General features: G+C 46.5%; 1 protein-coding gene across 1 annotated transcript in view; it reads right to left on the bottom strand.

Annotated features, from left to right (window-relative positions):
- The window catches only part of ZRANB3 (zinc finger RANBP2-type containing 3), a 122,389-nt gene extending 116,227 nt beyond the window's left edge, over window positions 1-6,162 (bottom strand). The window contains 2 exon segments of the mRNA XM_075070251.1: window positions 4,753-4,911; window positions 5,522-6,162. Coding sequence (XP_074926352.1) covers window positions 4,753-4,911; window positions 5,522-6,000 — 638 coding nt within the window. The 5' untranslated portion in view covers window positions 6,001-6,162.
- Between the last annotated feature and the right edge of the window lie 9,247 nt (window positions 6,163-15,409).

Raw genomic sequence — 15,409 nt, 5'->3', positions numbered from 1 at the left:
AAACAAAAGACCCAGAACAAAAGCCAAAAACCTCCAGAGGTTCCCCCCCTTACTTTTGAAAAATCCGGTTTCCTGATTGGTCCTCTGGTCAGGTGTTTGGTTCCCTTTGTAAACCCTTTACAGTAAAAGAAAATTAACCCTTACCTTACCTATCTACTTATGACACCTCCCTCACCAGGCTAAAATGGTCTGCAATTTTTGAACATGTGTTATTTGTAAATTTCAGCTTACCATTATGTTTGCTCACTTTACACTCTGGTTAACTTTCATCTGTGTCCATGGAGCATCTGGGAACTTAGCTGTTGCTCTGAGACTATACTGAGGCTGAGTTTCACAAAATATCTCTTTTGGACCTTGAGATTCCAAAAGCACTTTTTCTGATGCTATACTGAACCTTTTTTGAAGCACTGAGTCGTTGATGTATTGTCTGTCTGTCTTCAGACTCCTTCACCTCAGCAGTCCAACAGGAGCCTGAGTTTCACACTATTATGGAGTAATCAAAGAGGAAGCATGTCCATGATGACCTTACAATGGACATCCTGGACATGGCCAACAAGTAGCTACCAAAGAGAGAAGGATTCACAGCAAGTGGAAAGGCACAGAGGCTGCAGAATATGATGAGAGACTTCCTGTGCGGATTCTGGAGCAGAGAAATTACTTGCAGGGGGAAGATAGAGTGCAGCAAAAAGACCTGTTTGAGAGGCTGCTTACATTAATGGCAACAAGAGGCTAGACTCCTGCTCCATATGAACTACATCCTGAGCCCTCCACAGTACCATCTCCTGCAGACCAGGAACGCATTGGACAATATCATGGTTGGATGACCTACACAACCAGGAGTGAATGCTAGTTGGCAAGGGCAAGTGTACCTGCAGTTCTCCACCGCAGCAGCACCAATTGCATGCAAAAAACATTGCAAAGAAGGAAAGATAACGGGAGGGGAGGAGAGGAAGTAGTAGGGGTATTATTTGTTTTCACTGCTTTAATTATTTTGTACTGTTCAATGTTTGTTATGCACTTTATTTTATTTTTGGTTTTGGTGTTTTCATGGCCGCTGGCCTGCCTGTCAATTCTTTAATACTGTTTTTTCTGTAATACAGACATGTTAACAAATAAAGGATTTTGTTTCATTAAGAACATTTATTACAATCACTGCTTCACATCGTGTGTGTGTGTGTATCGCAAAGAATAATGATGGACATGAGAAGGCATACTTGGGAAGTTGTATTGAAACAATTTTTCAATACATCTTTTGAGATGAATCCATAACGAAAATCCAGTTCATAACACACAAACCTCCATTTCCCTCCACTGCCCAGGCAGTCATTTCATTCATAAGTAAAAATTTACGATAATCACATCCCCAACCCACTCAGAGAATACAGCAATAGCACATCATTTATTACTGACAATGCTATACAAATACATTCATAAACATACTCGTCTCCCTCTTCCATTGGTCCACGCTAGTCCATAATGTAGGCACACAAAGAATCCTGGATTTCTGTTGCAGATGGTGCATCCTGCTCCATTTGTGACATGTGTACTTTCTGTCTGACTGTACCGGTTCAGCAAACCACTGCTGTCACAGGTCCACTGAAGTGCAAATGACTTTTCTTCGGCTTTACAAAGACTGTGAAGAGCACAGCTAGCCACAATAACGTGGACAGCATTGACGACATGGGAATCCAAATGTTTCTGCAAACCACACCAGAACGGATTTCAATTTGCTAAATGCACAGCCACCATTCTATACCTACTGAGGGTATAGTTAAATTGTCTTTTGCCAGGGCCTCTGAGATCAGGATATGGTTTTGTAAGCCAAGGCAAAATGAATTATGTGTGGTTTCCTAGAGTAACATCTATGATAGTGTCATTTGATGGGACTAGCATCCTGGCCTGTCCATGAAGGCAGACTCCTGATCGGTAGAAAACACTGGCATCGTGAACTTTTCCTGTGCAGCACATGTTGGTGTCCATAAATCGGCCTCTGTGGCTGACCAGAGACTGCAATGAACCCGGCACAGTTGTGAAACCCCATTCTTTCAAAACTGGCAATTACTTCAAGGACATTGTTTATGCTCATCACCTTTTTGAGTAAATCACACTGCTGATCACCTCAAACCGCTGCAGCCCCCAGAGTTGGCTTGCCAACATCAAACTGGTTGGTAATGGGCCTGTAGCAGTCATGCATGGCCAGCTTCTAGATGTCATAGCAACCCACTTCTGGTTCAGCCTGGCCACCCGCATGCATATGTCCTGACGTTGCAAGATCAGGGCAAGCCACTCACAGACCTCCAGAAAAATGGCTTTGTTCATGCAGAAGTTCTGGACCCACTGCTCTCGTACCACATACACATACCTATGTGACGCCATCAGTCTGTGATTGTAGTCCTGCTCCAGAAGTGCCGGTCTACATAAGGCCGATTAGCGGCTATACGGACAGCCAGAGCAGCATTATCCAGTTGGAGTCTGCTATGTCTGTATTGTTCTCCTCCTCCTCCGGGTGCTTTTGATCGGTTCGAAAAGGTCACTGAAACATTCAGCAGCATCTCATGGATGATCTGCCATTTCAAGGCATGGGAATGAAGCCTAAGCAGGACAAGTTATTCAACAGTGACTTCTCCATGTTGCTAGCTCTGGCAGCCATGAGCATCCAGACCCAAAATACAGCTTGGAAAGATGAGACAACTTCTAGTAAAGTGCCAGGGATGCACAGTCAAGTTTTCCCACAGTGCACCACAAACAAAGGGCTAGAGAGGCTGCAGCTGGGAAGAGCAATAGGAAGCCTAAGATAGGTTGGTTTGACTCGAGTCTGTGTAGTGCAATGTGGACACGTGAGAAAGGGTCAGAGACCAAGGTCCAGAAATTCCAAACCTAGGGTCAATATTCAGTGTGAACGTTCAAGCCTGGTCATAGAAACACTGAGCCTGAGCATTTGAGTCCCAAAGACCCAGGCTTACATTGCAATGTATCCTTACCTCAAGTGGCTTGCTTAAGGAAGGACACAGGAAGTCTGTGGTAGAGCAGAAAACTGTGCCTGGATCTCTCAAGTACCAGGCTAGCACCCTAACTACTGGGCTGTCCTTCCTCCTTGCTGTCTGGCCTAAATCTATTTGGCCAGATGCACAGTGTTAAGATGAAGAATTTCTGAGGGAGCTTGACCCAAGCAAAGGTTCCATGTCATGGTAAACTTTGAGGACAAAGACTAAAAATGGGGATTAGGGGAGAAAGCACATACCTTCTCCTCCACAAAAAACTAAATGGTTTCTAAGCACCCCTTAGAACTTAAGGCACTACTATGTTTGTGCTGTTCTGTTTAAGATTTAAAGTGAGATTGAATGGTAAAAAAGCCCCTGAGTAAAAAAATTTTTAACAAAACATGCTGCAACACTAAGTTCAGAATGTTACTTTGTTTCACTGAGAAAAAAAAATTATGCCACTTCTTTGAGCACTGAAATTCTTGGAATTCCTGTGCCTGCCATATTAATTGAGGGTATGTGGGACAGAACATCTCACAAAAATGTCCAGTGATCTTCCAAGCTGTCAGCTTTCATTTTTCTTCTGTACTGTAAGTCATCATAGCAAATAGGATGGGGTATTTTTCTACTAATTCTTTCCACAGATGTACTTGTTACACTGACACATTATATACATAACACATGGATCTCTGTGGCAATAAGAAGCCACAGAGATCCATAATAGCTCTAACGGTCATATTACACCATAGTCAGTCCTGACTCAGAGTTTACTTCTAGACAAAATTCAAAGTGTTCTTTTTAAACTATATAGCCTTAGATAGCTTTGGCCCCAACTACCTCAGTAACACCTCCCTCACAATGGATTATCATGGACATGATTCAAGATATGAATAGAATGACAGCAATCTCCTAGACTCCACCACCAACCTTTCCTGAGGTATCCTTTTGAAGTAGATTAAATAGATCTTATAATATGGTCAGTCTGCTTTAACGCATGCTTTGATCAGTACTAGAGCATTACCAATTATTTGACTCTTAAATTACAATAATTATGCTTCAGAGTTAATACTCCATGGAAATGAAGGGGAGCAGTTCAAGCTGCTCAGAACCATTGTTGTAGCCCATCTGAAAATTCAGCCAGACTTTCCTTCACCAATTTACAATATCTTAAAGGTTAATTTTACAAAAATATAGGCAAAGTCTTAATTCCTCACTTCCCCCTACACATACAAGAATTTAGATTGTAGCATAGGATAGTAGACATAACAGAAAAGTACCAATTCATAAGTCACCACAAGCCTGCTTAAACCAACCCCAAATGAATGCAGGTGAAATGCTCATGCATTTGTTACTAGCCCTTATTCAACAAAATCTCTCTACCTTTCAACTGCCCAAGCTGTTTTTCTCTTGAACGCTCTCAGCTATGCCCATAAACCCACCCTAAAAAACTACAGAAACGAGTAAATAGTCAGTTTTGGAGAACTCAGTAAAAGTATAAAACAAACTTTCTGTCCTTACTGATTTTTACCTTCATATAGACACTGGTTTGGTATTGCAGGGTTGCTCAAGAATACAGCATTATTACTATCTACTTACTCTTTAAGAAAATTAAAATTTGTTTTTAAGCCATTACAGAATATATTAAATAAGGCAAGTTACGTTTTAGAAACTTAACTGTCACTTGTTTCTGTAAGCCTTTTGTAATTGTTCCAGAAACAGATTTCTAAAACAGCATTACTACTGTCAGCATACCATGATATAAGCATTTTACCTGCCGCCTCTCTGAAGTGCAAACAAGATGCCTTTCATCTGAAAAGGAAGCAGTCTTTCCCTTAGTTTTTCAGGTAAGAAGGATAGCTTAGTATCAGCATCTTCAGAACAAGAAGTTTCAACTGCAGAAGTTTCTTGGACTGTGCTTGACATGTTGAACCTGCAAGAAACAAACAAGAGGAATTGGGTACTGAATACTCTAATACAATACATGTTATAGCTATATGTAGCAATAAGTAATAGTCCTATCATGAAATGATTAACTGATAAATGATATAGATGTTGATTTGTATTACTTTCTCAACAGCTGTTAGTTTAGACAATTAACTCTTGGTTTGCAGTTCAAGCTTTCTCATCATTTAACTAAGGAAGCTGATTTATAACTTGTTGAATGAACACCTTGATATTTTTATTTATCAGATGCATTTAGTTACCCTTTGCCTGTGACTTAAACGTGACAAGACTAAACCCAAAATCAAGGATTAACAAAAAGTTTAAATTGAAACAAAGGGCACATATGCCCAAATTGGAGGTAAACTTATTAGGAGTATAAGATCAGCTCAGCTCTAGTTTACCTAACCCGTATAGTCCCTCCACCCCCTACAATGAACCCTAACACTAAATGAAAAAATCTCTTATGCTTTGTATCATAGACTAGCAGCTTAAGAATTTCACAGATGTACAAAAAATAGATGAGTTTACAGGCAAAGTGCACAACTTTAAATAATCACAACCATCTACAATGGAGCACAGAAGAAATGGTTACTTACCCTACAGTAAACATGGGTCTCTGAAATGTTTTAGTCAGCATGGGTCCCACTCTCTGTGTGCACGAAATCAGATTCTTCTGAACAGCAATATCTGTCAGGGATGCACCAGAACCCTGTGCCCCTATGTGAGGGCATGAAGGAGAGTTACAGCCATCCTGACCTTTACTTCCCTCACAATTCAAAGCCCATGATAACAGAGGACTCTGAAAAGTGGAGATGGAGTACAGGTCATGGGATCCACAACATCTCAAAGAACCATAGTTAACCACTGTCTTCAAGCCTGAATCAGTGTTGCTCCCACTGCTGGTGACTGACAAGCAGTATGCCCTCCAAATGGTATGAGGCGGAGTCTCAGCTACATCAGTGGAAGAGATATTGTAGTGCACCTCTCCCAAACTTGGCACCTGACCTGGTGGACAAGCCCAAGGCATAATATTTATGCCAGGTTGCCACCTTGTAGATCTTGGAAACTGGAACATTTCTGAAGAAGACACAGGATGTTGCTTGTGTCCTGATCTGCAGCGATATTCAGTGGGAGAGGCACACTAGCCAACAGTAATAAAGTGAGATACACTGTATTATCCATTTCAATATCTTCCAAGATTAGATGACCTGACCTTAGGACTCGTCTACCACATTAAGAACGAAGCAGGAAACTGTGTGAATAGTTTGGTTCTGTCAACATTATAAAAGCACGGTCTCTAAGAACATCTAGTGTGAAATTGCTTCCCTCTTGGTACTGTGTGTGGTTTAGGAAAGAAGATAGGTAGACTGAATCAGAAGTCAAACTGGAGATGAATTTCAAGTAAGGATTCAGCACCACCTTATCCTTATAGAATGTTGTACGGGGAGGTTCAGCCATAAGATTACCTGAAGTTCACTCACTTTTCTGTCTAAAACAGAGGTGGGCAAACGAAGTCCCGTGGAACTGCCCTGCCTGGGCCTTGAGCTCCCGGCCGGGGAGGCTAGCCCCCTGCTGTTTCCCCTCCCCTGCAGCCTCAGCTCGCTGTGCTGCCAGCACTCTGGGTGGTGGGGCTGTGAGAGCTGCCAATCTGCCCTGGTGCTCTAGACTGCGCGGTAGTGTGGCTGGCTCTGGCCAGGTGGTGCTGCTGCAAGTCCTGGTGCTGAGAGGCATGGTAAGAGGGTGGGGGTTGGATAAGGGGCAGGGAGTCCTGGGGACCAGTCAGGGGAACGGAGGTGGTTGGACAGGCATGGGAGTCCCAGGGGGTCTGTCAGGGGCGGGAGTGTGGATAGAGATCGGGCAGTCAGGGGACAGGGAGCTGGGGGGCTGGGGGTTGGCTGGGTCGGGGGTTCTGAGGCAGGAAGTGGGAGGGGGTGGATAGGAGGCGGGGGGCAGGCTGTTTGGGGAAGCACAGTCTTCCCTACCTCGTCCTCCATACAGTTTCAGAACCCTGATGTGGCCCTCAGGCCAAAAAGTTTGCCCACTCCTGGTCTAAAATGACAGCAACTAGGAAAACCAGTTTCAGAGTAAGATGATGTAAGCAGCATTCTGAACAAGGTTCAAAGGGAGGCTCCATGAGCCCCTGGAGGACTAAGCTGAGGTCCCAGGCAAATCAGAGTCCTCTGAAAAACTGCTATGTCATCAAGTGAGAAAAAACTGAACACAACTGCACCAGGATGATAAGCCAAGATTGCTGTGAGGCAGACCCTGAAATCAAGCTGAACAAAAGGCTAGCCTTCTGTTAAATAAGTATTTGATGATTTTTGGTATTGATGTCTGCTCTGGGTGTAGTTTTCTTTCTAATTGAAGTTTTCCTGCTCTTAAGTGTTTTTCCGGACCTAACAGTCTCTATCCGTGGTGCTTAACCAGCCAATAGCCACAATATCAGTTGCAGTGACTTCAGGTCTAGATGCAGTATCTGGCCATGGTGCTGCAAGACCACATTGCTCAGATCTGAGAGCTGGATAAGCAGTTCAAAGGATGTGCAGTAGATCTGTCTCACAAAATTGCCATGGCCTGTAGAAAGTAACGAGAATGATCTTGGCTCTGTCTCATTTGATCTTGGAAATCACCCTGAGGATCAGGGGAATTGGTCAAAAGGCACACAAGAAGGAAAATAAATGGTAGTAACCCTGAGCTCCTGTAGTAGAAGGGTCATAGGATTCTGGCACTTGGCCTTGACAACAGTGGCAAAAAGGTCTATTATCAGAATCCTCCTGCAAAGGAATAACTACTCTACTATGGACCTCTGCAGCAATCACTTGTGATTGGCAACCAGTTGCCTGCTCCGGAAGTCCACTAAGTTGTTACTGACCCCTCAGAGTAGAACAGGCATCGGATTATCCCATGTCAGAGGCACCATGTCCAGAGCTCAATAGTCTCCAGGCAGAGACATACACCTCCTTGCTTGTTTATGTAGTGCATTCTGGACATGTAGTCCACTGGGATCTGCACTGTGTAGTTTTGGAGAACCATTAGAAAGGTCATGCAGTCTTCCAAGGACATTGATGTGGAGTTTCATGTCTGCTGGGGACCAAGTCATTTGCATCTGTATGTGGTTCAAGTGGGCTCAATCACCTGTCCCTGAAACATCCATGATTAAACTAATTGGTTCAAGTAAATGGAGAAAGGGGTAGGAACAATATTCCACCAGATATGTTCTTGGGTTCCCACCACCATCTTTGTTCTGACCGCACACGAAATAGGACCACGACGGTTATTTGTTCTGCGAACAGACAGATCTGAGCTGGATTTGGAGGCGCTGCAAGTTAAGTCTGGCAAGCAGAATCTCGTACGTACATGCTGACATTTTGCCTAACAGTCCCAGGCACATCCATACCATTGTACTTGAATTTGACTGTATCCCAAGTTCTATCAACTGCATCAAGAATCTGTCTTCAGGAAGATAGATTTCCACACACTTGGAATCAAAGCTCCTATGAACTTTCATCTGTGATGGGATAAGACACAATTTTTCTTAAATCACCAGGAGGGCCACATGACAACAGGAAGAGGGCATATTCCAAGCTTGTCGCCATTTCTTGCTGAGATTGCCCACTGATCAGCCAGTCATTCAGGAAAGAGGTAGACACAGATGTCCCTCATTCCGAGATTAGCATCCCATAGAGACTTTTAATGCTGTGGAAAGTCCAAATGACATTACCTTATAGTGGCAGCAATTGGGCCCCAACATGAATTTTAAGTACTTTCTGTGGACTGTGTAAAGGGCATGCAGAAGAAGTATGTGTCCTGAAATTCAAGAACTATAAAACAGTGTTGAGCCTCTGGAGATACAATGGAGGCAAGCATTACCATCTTAAATCTGAGGCAGCATATGTACTTACTCAATCTCCTCAGTCTGGGATAAGACCAAGATATTCCCCTTTCTTCTCTGTGATAAGGAAATTATCTGGGTAGAAAGGTCTCCCCTACGGTTCCCAGACAAAACAATGAGCCCAATTCTGTTTGTGACAGGTTCTTGTGAGAAGAGTCCCTGAATAAGGATGGGAAAGAGGGATGGTCAGGTGCAAGGAGTGGAAATTATTAAATAGAGTAGCCATGAGTAATAACATTAAATGACCATTTGTCAGCTTCAGAAGCCAACCAGCTCCAATGGAAAGGAGAAAGGCAGTTCCCAAAAGCAGTGACTAACTGTGGATTGGATCTAAAGACCCTCGACACTTCCAAACTTGCTGCCTCAGAGAGGGTGCCAGGCGCATGAGTGTAGTAGCCAAAAAAAAAAAAAAAAGGTATCCCCTAGAGTATCTGGCCCTTTTCCTTTGTGGGTATCAGGCTGTCAACCCTAAGACTGGAACAGTATTCTTTGCCCCTGCTTGATGCTGTTCCTTGTATGGTTTCTGGTAGAGTTGTAAATATTGTGTAAAACGTTAACCGTTTAAACGATTAAAATTATAACTGGTTAACTGAGGTCGCACTTCATTTCTCTGCGCCATCTGTAAAATTCATGTGGTACTCACTTTCATCAAGCACTTTCAGATCCTCTGATAAGAGCAGTGTATAATGATTGAGAATATTCAATAGCAAGAAAAGACTAGAAAGTAATTTATGAAGCATTCATAGAAACAAACATTTATTGTCTGAAAATATGACAACTGAGTTCTGTTGGATATAAAACAAAGGTCATTTACAGGGAGAGAATTTTCAAATTTTGGAACATTTCTCTAATTTCTCATTTGCTGAATAAGATGAAGGGAGAATTCAGAGGCCTTCTGACTCACCGAGCTCTGAGAAACGAACAATGGAGAAACTCCATAATTGCTAGGCAAAGTATAAGTGGGGATTACTGATACATTGATATAAAATTACATTATTTGGAACCATGAGGTTGTACTCTTTACTCGCCTATTAAGAGAGCAGTCTAACAATATTTACCCTCATCCTCCTTTCCTATCAAATGTTTTATTCTCTTGTTACATCTTATTTTAAATTAGGCTGCAAGCTTTCAAGACAAGGACCTTGTTTTGCTACGCGTTAATTATAGCATCTACCACTATGAGATCTTGATCCCGATTGTGGCCTTTTGATGCTACCTCAAGCACAAACAAGAAAATGCTTTCACTAAAGCTCTTGTTGACATCTATGGTAAAATTCATAAGTATTTCCTTAAAGAAACACTCAATTTAAGATGCAGTTTTAAGGAGTTAATTAAAAGTAGTTTCAAAGACTGCCTTTTCTTTCTTAGAAATTTGCATTTGTAATCCTATACTTCTCTTAGCCTGTACATTGATTTATTATTAGTTTTATTGATTGTATAGACATTCTTTATAAGCATTTATTTAAAAAAATCCTTCCTCTTATTCCCAGATCTTTGACACTATTTCTGAATTAAGCAATGATGATGAAAAGCCCACATTCTTCAAATCTGAGTTTATACTGCATTATTCATAGCACCCAAAATTGTGCCAAGCACTTCACAGATGAGAGAATCTCTTTGCCCCTTAAAACTTATGTAAGACAATAACTTAGATAGCTACCTAGCATATCTATCCTTGTAATGTTTATGCCCACGGGCAAAATTACTTGTTCCTAACTTTTTACATTATTACTTTTCCCTGATTATGGGAGAGAGTACAGACAGTGCATTGGACTGGATACAAGAAAACTGGGTTCTATTCTCAGCAGTGCCAGTGTCCAGGTCAGCGACCTTAGACAAGTCACTTCACCACTCTGTGCTTCAGTTTCCCCATCAGTAAAATGTGGATACTTCTTTGTAAAGTGAGATCTACTGATGAAAAGTGCTATGAAAGTAGCTAAGATCAAAGTGTTAGTAGTCTCTTGGCCTATCAAAGGCCGTGATCAAGTGTCTTGATGTTTTTGGTCTTTTGGCCTTGAGATGAAAACCCTGTCTGTGTCTCTTAGACCGTGAAGTAAAAATATTATCTAAGTTATATTTGTTCTTATCTCCTAGACTACCGTTTCCCAAATGCGGCCACCAGGGGTTTTTCATGCAGCAACAGGCCTCCCGGGCAGTGACCGGAGGGGGAGCAAAGCATCACCCTCTCCCCCACCCTGTTGCTCCTGAGAGTGCTACCCTGCACTGACTCTGGAGACAGGAGGGGCACAACGCTGAAGGAGCAAGATGAGTTCGTGACCTGCAGGGTGGGGGGGAAGTGGGGCTCGGGTGATGGGACTTTGGGTGCCTGGCTGCATGGACCAGGACTCCAACCATGCGGCTTTGGCACCAACACTTGACTCCAGCTGCGGTGTTTCAAACAGACACCCCCAGCTCTGGCCACAGGGCCCCGGCCTTTGGCCACACGGCTTCAGGCTCCAACCACTGGTCATACGGCGACAGCCTCTGATCCCTGGCTCTGGCTGTGTGGCACCACTCCTGGGGGCAGCTGCTGACCCCCAGCCGCTCACTACAACCCCTAGCCACTGACCCCAGGTGCTAGCCCTGGATGCCAACCTCCAGCCCCGGCTGCTGATGGCAGGCGCTGATCCCCAGCCCTGGTCACTGATCACAGCCACCAACCCCTGGCCCTGGCTGTAGGGCAGGCCCCAGACCCAGGTGCAGATCCTCGATGCCGGCTGCATGGCAGTGGGTGCAGATCCCTGGCAGTGGGTGTCAAACTCCAGCTGCGTGGTGGCAGGCTCCAATCCCCGGCTCTGGACACTGACCCCAGGCACTGGGCATGCGGCAGCAGTCGCTGGCCCCAGGCACTGATCCCCAGCCTTCGCCTTTGGCCACTGCTGCTGACTCCTCACTCTGGCTGTTTGGCAGCGGGTGTGGAAGCTAGGCTCCAGTGGGTGCCAGACCCAGGTGCAGATCCCTGTTCCCAGCCACGTGGCAGTGGGCTCTGAATCCTAGCCGCATGCTGGCAGGCTCCAAATCCGGGTGCTCAACACTGATGAGCTCTGAACCCCGGCACTGGATGCCGACCCTGGGCACTAGCTATGTGGCATGGGCCGCTGGCCCCAGGCGCTGATCCCCTGCCTTGGCCATGCAGCAGCAGATGCCGACCCCGGTGGGCGTTGGCCCCAGGCACTGACCCTTGGCCCTGGCTGTGCAGTGACAGATGCTGGCCCCAGGCTCTAGCTGTGCAGCAGTGGGCTTTCGCCCTGGGTGCCTCCCCCAGCTCCAGTCGCACCTCCATCGCCCCTGTCTTCCGCTGCCTCCCCCAGCCCAGCATCCATCTCCTTATCCCCATCCCCTAGGCCCCTGCTGCCTTCCACGCCTATCCTCCCGTTCAGGACTTAATTCGTCCTGGGACTTGCTGAGAAAAGTGATCTTAAGAAACATGCATGCATCACTTTTCAGAGCATACTAACTAGTTACCTGGGAGACTGTAAAATGTGATATTCGTATGTGTCTTAATATCACATATCATTTTTCACAGCCTGCCAGGTAGCTAAGTGTCCTATAAAAAGTGATATTAACAAACATACAAATATAACTTTTCACAGCAATTTTTATTATTGAGTCTGCAAAAAAAAAAAAAAAAAACCTACATAAATAAATTACAAAGATTTGGAAGTGTATGTGCATATTTATTTAGTTTTTTCCAAATATAATAAAATATTTTAGGAAAAAAAGTGTCAGTGCAGCCATGAGCAATAGTTGGTGTCCATACTTTGAGGTCACCAAAAAAATTGTGGTGAGAACCCCCATCCTAGACCATTCAACTATTTCCTGTACTGCTGTGAAGTTTAACTTCTCGCTACATTTTGTAGGGCTTCTCATTTGGAGTAGGGCTCTATAGTCAGATGCTTGCCATCCCAAATCATTCTGGGGACAGAACTAACAAATACATTTCAACAAAGTCAATAAAATTCTGTTTTAACATATCTGATGTTCCTTAGTCTTGTAGTCAAGTTTCTAAAAGTGAATCCCCTTGTTAAATTTGAGAAGCAGTAATCCCAGAACATGGAGTAATTACTTTGAGTTGCTAGATTCCTAGACTGCTAGGTTTCTGTGACATGACACACTTGCAGTGTTTTCTAAAGGGTCACTAGCCATTGGGTGGTCATGGATCTACATCTCTCAGATGAACACACAAGGGAAACAGAGGTCTCAGATGTGGTTCTGAGACCAGGATTTTCCTAAAGTCAAGAACAAGTCGACCTAGCCTCAAGTCCCCGTACCTAGATGAACTCCCACACAGCACAATCTCAGCCAGGACAGCAGGCAAACAGCTTAACGGGGTGCAGCTTCCACTCTAGACACAACCTGGGGAGCCACCGCGAGCGCCAACGTTAAGGGGGGATGGGAGCCAGACAGTGGTATGGGGCGTTAGACAGGACTAACGCCCAGCTGCTGAAGTCCCACTGAACGCGGCCTGCCACACGCCACACACCGCAGCCCTGACCCTGGGCGCGCTACTCCACAGCCGGACCGCCCGGGGGCGGGGAGAAGCGAATAATCTCATCTCCTCCCCACCAGGCAAGGCGCCGCCAGCCCCCCAACCCGAAGCGGCTAGGAAGGACCAGACCCTTTGGCTAAGTTTGCCTGGCCACCTTTTATCCCGCGTAAAAGAGAAAAGCAGCATCCTCGCCTTCACTGACTAACTCGCACCTACCACTACTGCCGCGGCGGCCGTCACCAAACTTCCCCAGGACGACGCGGGATTCACGCGCGCTCGCTCTAGGTCAGCCCCGGAAGTGACCTCTGGCGGGGGCGGGAACCGCCGTTGTCCCAAACATCCCCTCCTCGGGAGGGGGGAAAAAAATCCCGCGCCAATAAGTGGCCGAGGGTGCACAAGCGGCGCTTCCAGGGGGATGGGAATGGAGTAGTTGAGACGCGGGAGGGTTGTTCCTATACTGACTCTCATCCCGCGCCGGACCAACCGACTCATTCTTCCCTTCCCACTGGTGGGGGAGGGCGGGTTTGTGATCGCGTGTCCTGACTCGCCTCGCTCTCGTCTCCTTCACTTTGTCCAGGGGGTCCGCGACAGCGAGCTTCGGGGAAGGGAGACGGGGCGACAGCACGAATGGGAAGACTGTGGGCGCTACGGAGGGGTGCGCTATTCCGGGGGGCCGGGGTGAAGTTATGGGAGTTACACAGGGGCACTATACAGGCGTGTGTGGGAGCTATGCAGGGGGCGCTACACGGGGTGTGTGGGAGCTAAGTAGGGGGGACGCTACGCGGGGTGTGTGGGAGCTATGCAGGGGGGACGCTATACGGCGAGGATCTATGTAGGGGGCACTATACAGTCGTATGGGGGAGCTATGCAGGGCGCCGTATATGGGAGTGTGGGAGCTATGTAAGGGGCACTATACAGGCGTATGGGGGAGCTATGCAGGGGGCGCTAGATGGGGTGTATGGGAGCTGTGCAGGGAGCGCTACATGAGGTGTGTGGGAGCTATGCGGGGTGGGTGGGAACTATGCGGGGGGGACGATACACGGGGGGGATCTATGTAGGGGGCACTATGCAGGGGGGGCTAGATGGGGTGTATGGGCGCTATGCAGGGGGCGCTGCATAGGTTGTGTGGGAGCTGTGCAGGGGGGAGCTATGTTGGGGTGTGGGGGCTGTCTGAATGGGAAGGCTCTATTGGGGGTGTAGGCGAGTAGCACGAGCTGTGTGGGAAGGACTCCAGCGATTCTGGGGAGAGGCATTGCAGTTACTGTAGGAGATGGGGAAGGAGGGGCTGGGTTGAGGGGGTGTATGGCGCTGACTGACAGTGCGAGAAGGCCAGAGAGCAAGGGGTGGGGTTGTGGACTGTATGGCAGGCGGCGGTAGAACGCCTTTCCTCCTATAAATAACCGAGATGGCGGGTGAGGGTAGGCAGAATTACGGAGGCCGGTGCGCTCCGACTGGCCAGTTGCTAAAAAGGCTCCTGGGGGCAAGCAATGAGCGTGCTAAAATAAGAGACTACAATTCCCAGTACGCCTTGCGCTGGCGAACACGGGCTGCGGTGTACTTTAGGAAACGGTCCTGACCTGTTTTCGGAGTCTTGGGCGGATGGGGAGACGCTCGCTGCTGATAATAGGGGAGGGGGCTCCCAGCGAGCTGGTCCTTCTAGTTGAACGCAGCGCCAGAGCTCGCGAGGCAAGAGGTTATAATATCACTACGGGAACAAGTACGGACTTGATTGTCATTAGACATGAAAAACGTCTGTCAGCGTAATGCCGCGATTCCACTGGTTGGTGGTGGACCATAGAGGCGGGTTTCTGTGTGTCGGTCCACCGACTTCCTATTGGTAATTAGGGTCGTCATTCAGTAACACTACCAGTTACGATTGGCCAGAGTCCCCTCAGTGGGCGAGTTCATGCGTAAGTGGTATGTGCACCACAGCGGCAGCGCTGGGGGCGGATGCTGCACTGTAAATGGCCAAGGCTGACGTCGGTCAGCGGGATTGTGCGTTGCCGTTCGCAGGCACTGGCAGGGGCGGGTCTCTGTCCCCGCCGCGGCAGTAGGAGGAACCGGAGCCGCTGGCGGGGTCTGGTGATGGGGTCAGTTCTCCCT

The sequence above is a fragment of the Chelonoidis abingdonii genome, chromosome 10 (assembly GCF_003597395.2).
Source record: "Chelonoidis abingdonii isolate Lonesome George chromosome 10, CheloAbing_2.0, whole genome shotgun sequence".
Classification (NCBI taxonomy): domain Eukaryota; kingdom Metazoa; phylum Chordata; order Testudines; family Testudinidae; genus Chelonoidis; species Chelonoidis abingdonii.
Note: the sequence above shows the minus strand (reverse complement) of the source record. Positions and strands in the feature narration are given on the sequence as shown.